This window comes from Bos indicus x Bos taurus, chromosome 9, assembly GCF_003369695.1.
Source record: "Bos indicus x Bos taurus breed Angus x Brahman F1 hybrid chromosome 9, Bos_hybrid_MaternalHap_v2.0, whole genome shotgun sequence".
NCBI lineage: Eukaryota > Metazoa > Chordata > Mammalia > Artiodactyla > Bovidae > Bos > Bos indicus x Bos taurus.
Window position 1 is genome coordinate 61,361,467 of NC_040084.1, and position 16,192 is coordinate 61,377,658.

Below are 16,192 nucleotides of genomic sequence, written 5' to 3' on the forward strand. Positions count from 1 at the left end.
GTGACTTATATGTGGTATTTAGAAGTTTGCCCTGCCGTGCAGGTAGGACTTGCAGATAACATTACCATAATAGCTGTTTTTCTGGACCAGGCCCCCTATCTAAATTCTTTTAGGTAGTTAAAGGAGAGGTAAAAGTTTTTCTTGAGTCTTCTGGATCTTGATTGCCATCAGCTGAAAATAATCCACATATTAAGTGTCATATTTTAGGCTGGCATGTTCTCCCCTTCAGTAATAACACAACTACTCACACTGTCACCTGGTGATGATGATTGTAAGACACCATAGAGTAGTTACTTTAATTGTGTGCTTCTCTTACCCTGCATGACTACATGCTCCACAAGTATAGTTCTTTTTTTTTTTAATGTTTATTTATTTTTTATATTTCTGGCTCTTCTGGGTTTTCATTGCTGCACAGGGTTTTTTTCTCTAGCTGCAGTGAACAGGGGCTACTCTCTAGTTGCAATACATGGCCTTCTCATTGCAGTGGCTTCCCGATCAGAACACAGGCTCTAGGGCACATGGATTTCAGCATTTGCAGCTCGCAGGCTCTAGAGCGTAGGCTCAATAGTTGTGGTACACAGGCTTAGTTGCTTTACAGCATGTGTGATCTTCCTGGATCAGGGATCAAACTTACGTGTCCTGCATTGACAGGTGGATTCTTGACCACTGAGCCACTAGGGAAGCCCTGATACAGCATGGTTCTAATGATGGTATTTCCTTATTCATAATGTTTTGTATAGTCAAGAATGATGTGTGCGTGCACAGTTGCTACAGTCATGTCTGACTCTTTGCGACCCCAGGGACTGTAGCCTGCCAGGCTCCTCTGTCCATGGGAATCTCCAGGCAAGAATACTGTAGTGGGTTGCCATGCCCTCTTCAGGGGATCTTCCCCACTCAGGGATCGAACCCACATCTCCTACATTGCAGGCAGATTCTTTTCTGCTGAGCCACCAGGGAAGCCCCTAGAAGTCAAGAATGGTAGACCTCTTTAAATAGGAAGGAAGGATGCAGGAAAGTTAGCCAGTTTATCCCCACCCTCCAGATGGTTTTTCGCTTTTATGTGCACTTATTGTTTGTACAAAAAATAAATATTGCTTATGAAATAAAGATACGAAGTCTGACATTCTTAATGGCCCATTTAAAGCTTTCTTTGGGTTTTCATCTCCAGCTAACTTATCCCTTTCTTGAGCCATACTTGTTTCCTTTTTTGCTTCAAATCTTCTGCATTCTCAGAATTTAGTTTATAAAATTTTCCCTTTGCTTTACCCACCCATCAGAGTTAAGCCTTAATTCCACCTATTGAGGCTTCTCCAGCTCCCTCCATCGCAAGTACCTCTCACTCCACTACTTTGCAATGATAAATACCTCTGCAATAGCATTTATCAGAGACTCCCTTTTGTTGTAGTTAATTGTTTGTGTGTCTGGTTTTCCTGTTAGATTTTGGGAGCGAACTCTTTAGGTTTGTATTAATATTGTCTCCATAGTTAATGGTATAGAAACACAAAGAGTGTTTCTTGAATTGAACTCATGGATTTTTAAATCTATGCATTGCTTAGTTCTCTTCTGTGGAGTGATTTTGCTAGAATTACTATTTTGTTGGATTGTTTTACATTGAAGTTGCCATTTTCAATGTTTACCCACCATTTTCTGAAGTATAAGAATTATTCCTCTGCTGGTTACTGTTCCATCATGCAAAAGACAAGAATAGTTGCATAGATATTAATTTTTTCATATTAAGTATCTACTATGCAAATTTTGATAATTATACAACCTTATATTTAAGGAAGAATATTTTATAAATGGTGTTTTTCTTTTCATTTGTAGGTTGCTTCCTCAGAACATTGGCCTTCTCTATGTTGGAGGTTATGAAAGACCCTTTGCACAAATCAAGGTATGATTGTTCACTTTCTAACATTTTTTCCTAGGTACAGTTTGTTCATCCAGAACCCACTAAAATCCTTCAAGTAACTATCACAAAAATTGGGGAATGTGAATTATTAATTTTGTTTGCTTTTACATATCTCTGCTGAAATAGTACTTCGGCTTTTCAGTGAATCAGTTAGTTTAATAATCTTGCCCATAATAAATTTGACCAGTACAATTTGGTGATTAGTTAAGAAGAGTAGAATTTAGAGCTTCATTACCCTATTTTCCAGTAGAATTTTTTTGACAGCTTTATTGAGGTATAATAGACATGTAAGAAAATATACATATTTAAACTGTACAGTTTGACATCCAGTTATACTTACCCTTGTGAAACCATCATCACAATCAAGACAAATAACATATCCATCACCCCTAAAAGTGTCTTTGTGCCCCATTGAATTCCCCCACCTCCTCCCCTTCCTTTTTCTCCTCCAGTTCCCAGGTGACCACTGATCTAATCACTATGGATTAATTTGCACTTGCCAGAATTTTATCTAAATGGAATTATACTGTATTTCTTTCTTTTGCCTTCTTTGATTCAGTTATTATTTTGAGATTCACCCATGTTGTTATACTTCAGTAGTTCATTCCTTTTTATTGCTGAGTAATATTTCATTATATGGTTTTAGCACAATTTCTCTATCCTTTTACATATTGAGGGACATTTGGGTTGTTTCTACTTTTTGGCTGCTATAAATAAAGCTGCTGTGAACATTTGTATACAAGTCTGTGTATGGACATATATTTTCATTTCTCTCAGGTAAATACCTAACACCAAAATGATTGAGTTAAATGGTGAAAGTGGCTCAGTCGTGTCTGACTCTTTGCGATCCCTATACAGTCCATGGAATTCTCTAGGCCAGAATACTGGAGTGGGTAGCCTTTCCCTTCTCCAGGGGATCTTCCCAACCCAGGGATCGAACCCAGGTCTACCCACATTGTGGGCAAATTCTTTACCAGCTGAGCCATAAGGGAAGCCCGAGAGTACTGGAGTGGGTAGCCTATCTGTTTTCCAGCAGCTCTTCCCAACCCAGGAATCGAACTGGGGTCTCCTGCACTGCAGGTGGATTCTTTACCAACTGAACTATGAGGGAAGCCTGAGTTAAATGGTAGCTGTGTGTTTTAACTTTTTAAGAAACTACCAAACTATTTTCCCACCATCAGGATGAGTGCCGTTCCTCCATTTCATCATCAACATTTGATATTGTCAGTCTTGAGTTTAGGCATTCTTGTAGGTATATAGTATTACGTTGTAGTTTTAATTTGCTCTTCTGTAATGACTAATAATATTGAGCATCTTCTCATGTACTATTTGCCATTTATACATCTCTAGTGAGGTGTGTGTTCAAAAACTTGCCATTTTTTGTTTTTGTTTGTTTTCTTAAACTGTTGAGTTTTGAGCATTCTTTGTATCTTCTGAATATAAGTCTTTTATCAGATATGGGATTTCTCTTAACAAGACCTTCAAAGAGCAAAAATTCTTAATATCGATGGAATTCACTTTATTACTCTTTTTTCATGGCTCCTGCTTTTAGTATTGATCTAAGAAACGTTTGCCTGGCCCAGAGGCAGAAGGATTTTTCTTCTGTGTATCATTCTGGAATATTTATAGTTCTGGGTTTTACATTTAGGTTTATTATCTAATTGAAATAATTTTTGTGTGTGATGCAAGGTTCAAGGTAAAGAGGAATATTGGCCTTCCTATACCCCAACCCTTTTTGGCACAAGAATATCCATTTGTTCTAAAACCATTTGTTAAAAAAGACTATCCTTTCCACCACTGCAGTGTCTTTGCATCTCAGTTGAAAATCAGTTCACCATATGTGTGTGTGTGAATCTCTATTTCAGAACTCTTTATTCTGTTCCATTGACCTATGTGTCTATACTGTGCTGTATCAGTCATGTTCAGCTCTTTGCAACCCCATGGACTGTAGCCCACCAGGCTCCTCTGTCCACGGAATTCTCCAGGCCAGAATACTGGAGTGGGTTGCCATGCCCTCCTCCAGGGGATCTTCTCAACCCAGGGATCAAGTCCAGGTCTCCTGCATTGAATGTGGATTCTTTACCATCTGAGCCACCAAGGAAGCCCAAGAATGCTGGAATGGGTAGCCTAACCCTCCTCCAGAGGATCTTCCCAACCCAGGAATCAAACCAGCCTTTCCTGCATTGCAGGCAGATTCTTTACCAGCTGAGGTACAAGGGAAGCCCCATGTGTCTATACTATAGGCCTTCACTAATATCACAGTCTTGATTTTTGTGGCTTTAAAATAAGTCATGAAATCAGGTAGTGTAAATCCTCCAAGTTTGTTCTTTTCAAAGTCCTTTCCCCTTGTGTATATGACATATTTTTATGCTTTGAAAAACAAAGGTTTTTTTCAGAGTATACTGAGCCTGAATAGGACATACAAGATATACAATACTGAGGAGGTTAGTCACATTATTGACATTATTAAATACCTTATTTAGCTACCATAGCATCAGCATTTCTTTAAATACCTTCCTTAGTTTAACTTAAGACACTCAAAAGTCCATGTTAAGGTCTTAAGTTGTGAACCCTCTTGAATGTTTCTGATTCCCTAAGTAATGACAGGAATTCAAGTACTTTGTGTTTTTTTTTTTCCTATTTTTAACATCCCTGGAACACAAGTGGAGTTGCCAAGAGTCTCTTCATAAGCCTCCCTCACTATCCTGTTCACCAAATTCTACAGTAAAACCAGGAATCCTGATAAGTTTCAGCAGAAACATTTCTAAAAGCCCAACTTTTTTTCCTATCCACTGATTTGGAAAATTCTCTTTCCCCTTATTAGAACTGAAATAATGAAAAAGTGAGAGAGATATCTGATACATTTAAGGAAAGGTAGAATTTGTGTGTGTGTATGTCTGTTACATGTTACATGTTATCTCAAAAACAAGTGTATGTATCAGGGTGATTCCTCCATCACTCACCTCATCCATTAACATATCATTTTCTTTATTTCTATCAAGCCCAGTGACAGAGGTCAATCCTTTGTCAACCCTTTATGCCTGGATAATCAACTCAATAGAAAAAAGTCCATTATTTTAGGGCATGTTTTTCCTTTGATGTTTCCATGGGAAAGATTTCTTTCATATGCTATGAAAGGATTTCTTATCCTCATTAATTATTGAGGTTCTTTTATAATTCCTGTGGTTCTTATGAAAATGCTATATAGATCCTATCTAATTAGAATGCTTACAAGTTAATTGGAAAGCAATTTAAAAAAAAAAAAAACCCATAGTTTAAATGCTTGAGATTAGGCTAGAAATTTAAGTTTCTTTCTCTGCTCCTTACCTTGCATCTGACTTCTTTTGGTCATGAAGTACCAGTATTTTTCTCTCTTTAAATGTAATGATACTATATTATATGGTATAGATATCATATATAACCTTTAATAAATGGAAATGGCTTTGCTTTTCTTAAGAGAATACTGGTTGGAATTTTTATAAATCAAGATAGGCGTTTGTTCATTTGAATATTTAAGAAAAGGAATTCTCATTTCATTAACATCACAAGACTAAATGTGAGTGGCTTGGTGTTAGAGGTTACATTTGTTAAAGAGAAATTTCACGGTTGTATGTCTAAAAAGGAGCTCCAATTTATAAAGATCAGAAAGAAAAAGAAAAACACAAAAAGGGTGATAGATACTTGGACAAGCATTAAATGAGTTCAGCAGTTTGCTATAGGGTGACAATAGATGTATGTACTGTTAGTGTGTAATATGAATTGTTACCACCATCTTTCTCTCCCTCCCTCCTTCACACCCTAGATACAGATGTGTGCAAACATGGAACTTCATTATAGTTTCAGACCAGCACATCTATATGCTAGCTTCAGGTTTCATTATTTTTAGAGGAAGTTATTCCAACTTTGCCTTTTGCATCTCCTAACACCTTCTATAAGTCATTGGAAGGTTCTTTTTTCAAAGAAGCTCAGTCCTTAAGTTTTCATGGGAAATTTGTCATCCGAAGAACTTGATTTTAAACACACATGATTATGCTCTTATTTTCCTAAAATATGATAAACTAAATAAAACACTAATCATCTTATAATGAGTTATAATACAGTGTAAGAAAAGAATTGTCTCACATATCCACAGCTACTGTTGAGTGCTATAAATGAAGCACATTTCACTTTCATCCAATACTAACTTCTGTCACCATCATTGAGATTAAGACAGGTTTCTAAATGTACTGGGTTGTGTGTGACTTAGGGTTTTCTTAAGAAAGAAATAGATTTCATTATATCTTTATATTCAGTCTTTGAAATTCAAAAGAAACATTTTGATTAAAGTGAAATTTTACTTAATTCCTCTTCCTATGCTTTCAGGTTGTCAGAAACTTTTTGGGGTGGTTATTTCTATATGTCTTTGCGTAATACCTTTGTCTTAGTTCAGTGTGTATATAGTCCTGTTATCCATAGTTTATTTTTATAGACATGGTCAAGTTTAAATTATAGTTTACATTGTACACCTATTATTCAGTGTTGTTTTCTAAAGCATTTTATAGTCTGATAAAAATCTCAGTGCTATTCTCATAGGGTTCTAGTCCTGGAGGCTCCACTTAGCAGCCAGAACACATAAAATAAAGAAAGATTGAAGCCTGTCAGCATCACTTTTAATCAACTTAGTGGTTGTTATGGAGAGTCTCAAGGCCACAGGGCTGTCCCTCCCCGCCAGGCTTGATATTAGTTGCCTCTTGCAGTTCTGTCAACTCAAGAAGTGTGTGAAGCTGTGAGGCTGAGTCACATACAGTTTCCACTTTGACACGGCAGAACAGCTGAAACATGTCTTCTGTATTTTAACTATGAATTCCATGCAGCAGCCATATGTGAAAAGTAAGGAATATAAACATTATTCTGAAGCAGTTATTTTATAATCAGTACAGCTGAGTTATTCTCTGCCTCATGCCCAGTTCCATCCCTGCTGAGGAACTGGGTGCCATTAGTCACAGTCTCATACTCTAAGCTTTCTGAGCTTCAATTTTTAAAAGTCTCTTTACAGCCCAGGAAATGTATGATTGGTGTTTGTATCCATATGCATATGCAGTAGGTCCAAAAAAACTCCAAAAGAGATGGGGTCTCTCTTAGAGAATACTGAAAAAGCTAAGAAGATTGATTCTGTTTGTTCACTGACTGATGGTGTTTTAAAAAATGTGTGGCTCATTAGATCAGTCAGTTCAGTTCAGTCACTTAGTCGTATCTCTTTGTGACCCCATGGATGGCAGCATGCCAGGCGTCCCTGTCCATCACCAACTCCTAGAACTTGTTCAGACTCAGGTCCATCGAGTCAGTGACGCCATCCAACTATTTCATCCTCTGTCATCCCCTTCTCGTCTTCTGTCGTCCGCTTCTCCTCCTGCCTTCAATCGTTCCCAGCATCAGAGTCTTTTCCAATGAGTCAACTCTTCGCATGAGGTGGCCAAAGTACTGGAGTTTCAGCTTTAGCATCATTCCTTCCAAAGAACACCCAGGACTGATTTTCTTTAGGATTGACTGGTTTGATGTGCAGTCCAAGGGACTCTCAAGAGTCTTCTCTAACACCACAATTCAAAAGCATCAATTCTTCAGTGTTCAGCTTTCTTTATGGTCCAATTCTCACATCCATAACATGACTGCTGGAAAAACCATAGCTTTAACTATGCGGATCTTTGTTGGTAAAGTCAAGCCTCTGCTTTTTAATATGCTGTCTAGGTTTGTCATAGCTTTTCTTCCAAGAAGCAAGTATCTTTAAATTTCATGGCTGCAGTCACCATCTGCAGTGATTTTGGAGCCCAAGACAATAAGATCTGTTACTGTTTCCGTTGTTTCCCCATCTGTTTGCCATGAAGTGATAGGACCGGATGCCATTATCTTCGTTTTTTGAATGTTGAATTTTAAGCCAGCTTTTTCATTCTCCTCTTTCACTTTCATCAAGAGGTTCTTTAGTTCTCTTCACTTTCTGCTATAAGGGTGGTGTCATCTGCATATCTGAGGTTATTTCTCCCGGCAATCTTGATTCTAGCTTGTAATTCATCTAGTCCCGCATTTCGCGTGATGTGCTCTGCATATAATTTAAATAAGCAAGGTGACAGTATACAGCCTTGACGTACTCCTTGCTCAATTTGGAACCAGTCTGTTGTCCCGTTCTAACTGTTGCTTCTTGACTTGCATACAGATTTCTCAGGCAGGTCAGGTGGTCTGGTATTCCCACAGTTTTGTGATCCACAAAATTTTCCACAGTTTTGTGATCCACACAGTCGAAGGCTTTAGCATAGTCAGTGAAGCAGAAGCAGATGTTTTTCTGGAATTCTCTTTCATTTTCTGTGATGCAACGGATGTTGGCAGTTTGATCTCTGGTTCCTCTGCCTTTTCTAAATCCAGCTTGAGCATCTGGAAGTTCACAGTTCACATACTGTTGATGCCTAGCTTGGAGAATTTTAAGCATTACTTTGCTAGTGTGTGAGATGAGTGCAATTGTGCAGTAGTTTGAACATTCTTTAGCATTGCCTTTCTTTGGGATTAGAATGAAAACTGACGTTTTCCAGTCCTGTGACCACTGCTGAGTTTTCCAAATTTGCTGGCATACTGAATGGAACACTTTCATAACATCATCTTTTAGGATTTGAAATAGCTCAACTGGAACTCCATCATCTCCACTAGCTTTGTTAGATCAATGTATTTTACTGAAGGGAATTATTTAATATTGACACTTCTCAATCTCTAAGGTAGCTAAAGTATTACATCAGATAAAGATGCAGGCTGTAGAACTGAGTATTCTGGTTTAGTGGCTTCCATACTTGTCACTGTGAACCTGTAGGACTGTAATTTTCATTGAGTTCCAGTACACATACACATACATGCATTTATATACACACAATGTAAACCAAAGTTCCAAAAGAAGTGTGATGTAACCACTGTATTCTCCACTGTGTTCTGTTTATTTTTCTGTTGACTTAGTTTTTAAATGTGGGTCTCAGCACACTCAGTTAACTTCTCTCCTTGGAAAATGGGTCACGACTCACCAGCACTGCTGTGAGGTAGGACTTGTCCAGCTAATGCTGCCATCTGCCATGTTGATGCAGTACAGGAGAGTGGAGGAAGCTTACCTGCCCCTGAGTTGATGCTAGCCCTTGGCCTGGCTTTGGAGGGGACATCATGGTTGCTGGGGAGAGGGAGGAAGAGAGCATAGGAAAAGATTATTGAGAGTGGAGGTAAGGTGTTTTATGGAGCCAAGCAAAGCTTCTTTCTGTTTCAAGAGAACCCTAATTCTCAAGAACAAAAAAGAACCTTCCACACCTACTCTGTCTTTCAAATGATTTCATGTATTTTGAAGATAAAGAAATTAAGTTAAGATCCTCCCAGATTAACAAACAGAAAGAAATAGATGAGTGAGAAATTGAGAGAAAGCAGTGGAAGCATATCTAGATTTGTGGATTTGTGTGCCATATTCATTGAATAAGTTTTCTGTAGTACAGTGAGCAGAAAGGTAAATTTTCAGTGTCTCATATTGCAGTAATCAGAGCAGGCATGAATATTTCTTTGTTGAAAGCAGATTCAAAAAGTGAAAGAAGCTTTAAAAAAAAACAAAACACCCCACAAACTGTTGTAAAAGCCAAAAGTCTGTCTGCTTCTGTGCAATAGCTATTAAGTCGCTGACAGCATTTTATCTTGTATACTTGCTACCAGAGTGCTTCAGGACCCTTGCAGGGCTCTCTGTGAGCCCATATTATAACTTTCTGGACGTTTAAAATCATGCATTGTTACCAACAAGTCACATAGAAATTGCACTTAGGGTTCCAAAATGTATTCAATAGCAGTAGTTTTCCTGCCATTTTTACCAAGGCCCTTTGGGCTATGTTATTGCCAGAATTGAGTAACACTTCAGGCCTGTAGTCATACATGTCTTAGTTTCAGTATTCTTACCTTCATGTCCTTAAAAAACTTACCTATAAGAATTTGAATTCCATAGGGCTAGACTGTGTCTTGTGTATGTCTGTATCCTCAACAGTTAACCTAGTGCCTACGATGTAAAAGCACTAAATAAATATTTGTTAACAGTATTATTGAAGAATGCCTAGAAAACCAAGTATTTTTTTTATTATTACTAAGGTAGAGTTGATATGTAACATAATATTAGTTTCAGATATGCAACATAATGATCTGATATTGTATACATGGCAAACAATCATTACAGTCAGTCTACTTAATATACATCACCTTGTGTGTGTATATTTAGTCACTCAGTTGTGTCTGACTCTTTTGTGACCCCATGGACTAGCCTGCCAGCCTCCTCTGTCTGTGGGATTTCTCAGGCAAGAATACTGGAGTGGGTTGCTGTTTCCTTCTCCAGGGGATCTTCATAATCCAGGGATCAAACTCGTATCTCCTGCGTCTCATGCATTGGCAGGTGGATTCTTCACCACTGAGCCACCTGGGAAGCCCTTACTCTTTAGCAACTTTCAAGTAATATACAATATGGTGTAACTTTCCAGTATACAATATGGTATTATTAACTGTGGGCTTCCAGGTGGTGCTAGTGGTAAAAAATCTGCCTGCCAGTGCAGGAGACTTAAGAGAGGTAGGTTCAATCCCTGGGTTGGGAAGATCCCCTGGAGACGGACATGGCAAGCCACTCCGGTATTTTTGCCTAGAGAATCCCATGGACAGAGGAGCTTGGCAGGCTACAGTCCATAGGGTCACAGAGTTGGACACAACTGATGCTACTTAGAATGCATGCATACACATTAACTATAGTCACCATGCTGTGATGGACAGGGAAGCCTGGCATGCTATAGTCCATGGGGTCTCAAAGAGTTGGACACAACTGAGCAGCTGAACTGCCCGACCATGCTGTTAGATTACATCCCCAGAACTTATCTCCCTTATAATTGGAGGTTTGTACCTTTTAAGGCCTTTCATCTATTTTTCCCACCCTCATCCACTGCCTGTGGCAACGACTAATCTCTTCTCTGTATCTATAAACTTGTGTTTTTTTTTGGTTGTTGTGTAATTTTTTTGTTTTTTAATTACCAAGTATTTACCATGAAGTTCATCAGAATATTTAAAACTCTGGTTCTAATTGCATATATATTTACTGCCTTAAAACTTTATTTTCTGATCTCTGTTGTATCTTGAGTTGGGATGTCTTTGAGGCAACATAAATTAATTTTCTAATTTAAGATTGTGGTTGTAAATTATTATTAATATAGTAGCTCTATTTGAAATGTAGATTTCATGAATACATTATTCTGAGAACATTTTAAAAATAGTCTTCAAATTATTTTCCAGTTAAGAAAGTTAGCATTTTTCTTAGCTGTAAATTCCAGTTACTTTCAATCTCTCTTGAGTTAGACACTTTATAGAAAAATATTAGAAATCATTTTAGCATATTCTAGTTTTTCTTTTTGAAAACCAGATTTATTATATCAATGTGACTCTTATTGTAAATGTGGTTTAGAGAGAAAAAGACTAAGCTTTTTTTTTTTTTTTTGAATTTTGAAATGTTCTCAGAAGAAAATGGTATCATGTATTTAGGTATTCATAATGCAGCAGACATCCTGTTTTGGTGAAAGGAAATAACAGTGTTTCTTAACCTGTTGGGTTTTTTCCCTACGAATATTTTACTTCTAAAAAGAATTTCAAAGGCGCTGCTGCTGCTGCTTCTGCTAAGTCGCTTCAGTCGTGTCCAACTCTGTGCGACCCCATAGACTGCAGCCACCAGGCTCCCCCGTCCCTGGGATTCTCCAGGCAAGAATACTGGAGTGGGTTGCCATTTCCTTCTCCAATGCATGAAAGTGAAAAGTGAAAGTGAAGTTGCTCAGTCGTGTCCAACTCTTAGTGACCCCATGGACTACAGCCTACCAGGCTCCTCCGTCCATGGGATTGTCCAGGCAAGAGTACTGGAGTGGGATAACCATGTAAATAAAAGATCATATCTAAAGTGACTATTGTTGAGGTCACATTTCTGACAAATGCCATGGTTTCTGATCTAGATTATATGCTAGACTTCTGGAAGTTATATATTTCATTTTCTTCCCACAAAAAGAGAAAAAGAATTTCTCCAGTAAGTAGCCAATTGGGAAGGCATATTTACTTGTCCTCTTGCCTAATAAAGTTTTAGTAACCTTCTCTCCCCCTCTGCCAAGGCAGAGGTAGCAATGAAGACCATTTCAAGAGTTACATGGCCATGATTCAGGCAGTTAGGAACACTCCAGATTGGTGTTCTCTTCCTTGACTCTTCAAGTAACAAACTATGAAGCTTTGAGCCTAGATAATACAAATCCATTAATGTTGCCAATGATTTATAATCAGCACTATTAAAGTTACTACCTCGAGCACCTTCAGGAATTTGAAATTACTGTAGTAAATGCTATTTTGTCAGAAGTAGATATTATAAGGTGTGAGTAGGAGGGTTTTCTTTGTCTTAAACAGGTATTTAAAAATACAGTCAAATAAATCCAAGTATCTCTTTAGTTTTTTCTAAATAGTGAGCTACATATTTGTTTTCTTCACATCTCCAGATTTCATTTGCTTGTTAGAATTATTTGCCAGTAAGTAAAAATGACAAGCTTGTAGTTCAGAAAACTCACAAACTATACTAAATGAAATGTAAGGTTTGGAGAAGCTATTATAAATTTAACATTGCAAATACAAGATACCATTTGGATTCTTTCAACAGTGTCACCAGATCATAACATTAATGCTACAAGGAAATAGCTTCACGAGTCTCATCTGCTGAAGTAATATGTTCTTTCTAGTACTAAAGTACTTTTAATCGTTTTATACTAAGCTTCCAGTCTGATAGTAGTCACAATATCAGAACAATACTGTGATTCTGTTCTGTTGTGTGTTCACGATATAGAACACACATCATATATCTTTAAAAAAAATTAATCAATCTAGAATCTTTGTAGATAGACACATAAAATGACATTTTAGATTATTTGGCTATCCAAAATTTCTTCTCAATAGATTGCAATATTTTAGAATCAGATTTGACTTTCTAGGTTTTAACTAATAAAAGTGGTTGTCTAGTGGAAAATTCATTTTGTGTAAAACATTTTTTTAGCCAAAGAAGGCTGAAACTTTGAAAAATAGTATAGAAGAATATTTAAATTAAATGTACCTCTAATGTATCTTTTTTCTTTTTTTTGCATTTTATCAAATGTTACAACCATGTTTCTCTCTTTGGATATCTAATTTTTTTTTTTTTAAATACTTTGTCAGTATTTGAAAACTTTCTAACACAAAGAAGGAAAACAGAGTAATATATTTGTTTAAAAAGCAAAAGCATAAACAGTTAGTTCAGTTAGTACTATTATCAAGCAAATAAAAATCATAACCAACATTTATTGAGCACCAAGTGTCAGGCACTATTCTAATTAATTCTCAGACAGCCTGTAAAGTATAGGTACTTTTAGCATTTTCAGTTTTATGGATCAGGAAGACATAGAAGACAACAGATAGTTTATATTATATTGTGTCCTATGGAGTATTATTTTAGTGGATGCTATTTAGTAATTACTTTTTATGTTACATTATATATAGTATATTATATTTCTTGAAACCCTTCTGAGTTTTGCTTGTACAGCTGGTGAGATTTATCCTTGTAATTGGTATAATACCAGTTAAGACCCAGATTAGACTAAATGACTTGACCAGAGGAAATAGGATTCTACCACAAGGATCACGATGGAGTCATTGTGGTTTATTTATGAATAAAGAGATGAGAGTATCAAGAGCACAAAGTTACAATCTTACCTCTGCTACCTATTTAGTCATTGTTAAGTGTTTATGCTCATTAATTGTAAACAGTAAAAGCTGAGAGTCTTGTATTGAGAACATTTGTGAATTGCTAAGATATTAAAAGGCTTCTAATTACAATATCTTCTGATCTAGTTGTGGAGTATTTTCCTTTTTGTTCCCAAAGCATCTGTTTTGGAGTTTATTGTGTCATATATTTCTCCTTAGCCATGATTTTTTAAAAAGGCTTTAGAGAGGCTCACCCTCCTTGTTGTTTTTCTTTTGTAGTAAATGCTTTTTATTTTATCTTTATTACTTCTTAATATCCAAGAGATTTGGGTGAAAGTATTATGTGGTTATTAATTTAAAATAGTCTCTAGAAATCTATTTATTTACGAACCAGCTGGGAAGAAATCAGGTATATAAACAAATCACCTGAGCATTTTTTGTGCTTTGATTAGCTCAGAAAGAAAAAGTACCTCCTATGCAAGATTTTTTCCCACCAGGTGTGACAGTTTTGCTAAATAAAGTGAAAAACAGTTTCTCATTTTCTGACTCAAAGTTGAGTATGCTTTGTGAGCATAGCTGGAATTAAACCATTTTAATGTTTTTCAAGATCAGTGTATCTTGGAGGAATTTGGATGATTCAGGGCTGATTTTAGCCACAGAAGGAACTAGAGCAGAATTGCAGAGAAGGAACAGATGTTTTCTAAGTTTCAGGATGAGTAGGTTGGTTGCATAGCGCAAGGGTAATTGGATGATGTCGAAAGCAGTGACAGTGAAAATAAGCAGAGAGATGTTCTCAGGGTGGTTATGGTTTAGCAAAAGGATGAATGAAATAAGGCAACATGCATATGATATAGGTCATGAGATGTCACAAAGTGGAGTTTTCTGCAGTGGCATGGGGCCACGCAAGGAAAAGGTAGACATTGTATTAGTGGAGTAAGTTACTACCAGTGATGAATTATTCCATTCTCTTTATCCTATTAAAAGAATTTAGACTCCCATGCCCTCATAGGGCTTCTTATCCATAATGAATAAAATCTTGAGTCTGTTGAGGATTTTCAATAGCCTTTATGATTTACTAAATCAATGCAATTATGGAAAATGGGAGAAAAAAGTGAAGACATGTCTATTCTTTTGAATTCTCCTCATTCTTGGTGGAGTCACAAATGTCCTTAATAAATCTGCCTTCTTCAGGGCCAGGCCTCTGCTTCACTCAGTCATGTTGGCAGTTAACTAATGGTCACCTGAGTGACTTGAGTAGAGCCATGTCGCTTTCTTCCTCCAAGCCTCCTGCTCCTTGATAGTTTCTGTTGTAGGCATCTTGACACTCTCTGGTATAAATTCAGTGACCTGTTTTGGACCTTGAGAACCTTGCCTACTAGTTTGCTTTTTTTGTTGTTTGTTTTTAAATCATCACCAAGAGTGGCTTCCTGTTGCCCACTGTAGCAAAGGTAAATTGCACTGGGCTTTCCCATGCTCTTGTCCCCTCGTTTCTGCTACCTCCCACATCCCTCTAATGCTGACAGTTCTCTATCCCTTTGACTATACATACTATTCTCTTATCCATTCCGTATCACAGAATTGACCTGCTAATCAAAAGGCAGCATTAATTAGGTATATATATACAGGTATTTTGGTGAAGACAGGGATATAAAGATTAATATTTTCTCAGTAGCCTATAAAGGAAAAGACTCTGAAAAAACTATATATATATATACATAAATATAAACGAATCACTTTGCTGTACACCTGAAACTAGCACAACACTGTAAATCAACCATACTTCAATTAAAAAATACAATAAAACTTAAAAAATATTTTATCTGCCCCCAACTTATTAATAGTCTGGTTGGTGACATGGAAAGGAATCTCTTTGTGAAAAGATATATAATGAAAGGTAGGAAGTGATGTGTTTGCTTGGACTTCGCTATAAATGTCAGAAGTTGAGGAAGAACTGTGTGCTGGGGCGGTTGAAGTGGGATTTATAAAGTGAAGAAGAACTGTGTTCTACCAGTTAGGTATATAACAGTGTGTGTGAGAGAGAGAGACTGAGACTTTGTCTTTCTCTGTTTACTGTTAAGAATAAGAGGATGACAGGTGTTCTAGGGAAGCAGAAGACATAAAACATGGAGTGGAGCTATAAAAGTTTTGCCTTGAGTATAAAAGCAGTTTATTTAAGAAAGTAATCCGAGATAGGGTTGAAGAGGTAAATCAGTGTTAAGAGAATTAAAAAAACAGAAACAAAAAACAGCCACACTAACAGTGAAACTATACAGACCATTTTAAGAAATTTTAATTTGGAACTGGGCTGGGGGACCTAACACTTTTTTAGAGAAAAATGAAAAGTTTAGGTGAGAACCAAACTCACCATCAAGAACAGACATTTTCTTGGTGATTCATTTGAGTATTTCAGATGGCTTCTGTAGGCCCAGATAAAGTCACTAACAATAATGCTCACTGCCATGGACAATGACAGAAGGGTCCTGGATTCCTAAAGTCATAATTGTCAGGTAGTAAAATGTT

The 16,192-nt window shown here is 37.0% G+C and overlaps 1 protein-coding gene across 2 annotated transcripts in view; it reads left to right on the plus strand.

Annotated features, from left to right (window-relative positions):
* Window positions 1-16,192, plus strand: part of RNGTT (RNA guanylyltransferase and 5'-phosphatase) — a 232,613-nt gene that overhangs the window by 185,898 nt on the left and 30,523 nt on the right. For both annotated transcript variants that reach the window (XM_027551417.1, XM_027551416.1), the window contains one exon: window positions 1,825-1,891. In XM_027551417.1, coding sequence (XP_027407218.1) covers window positions 1,825-1,891 — 67 coding nt within the window. The remainder of the gene's footprint in view (window positions 1-1,824; window positions 1,892-16,192) is intronic.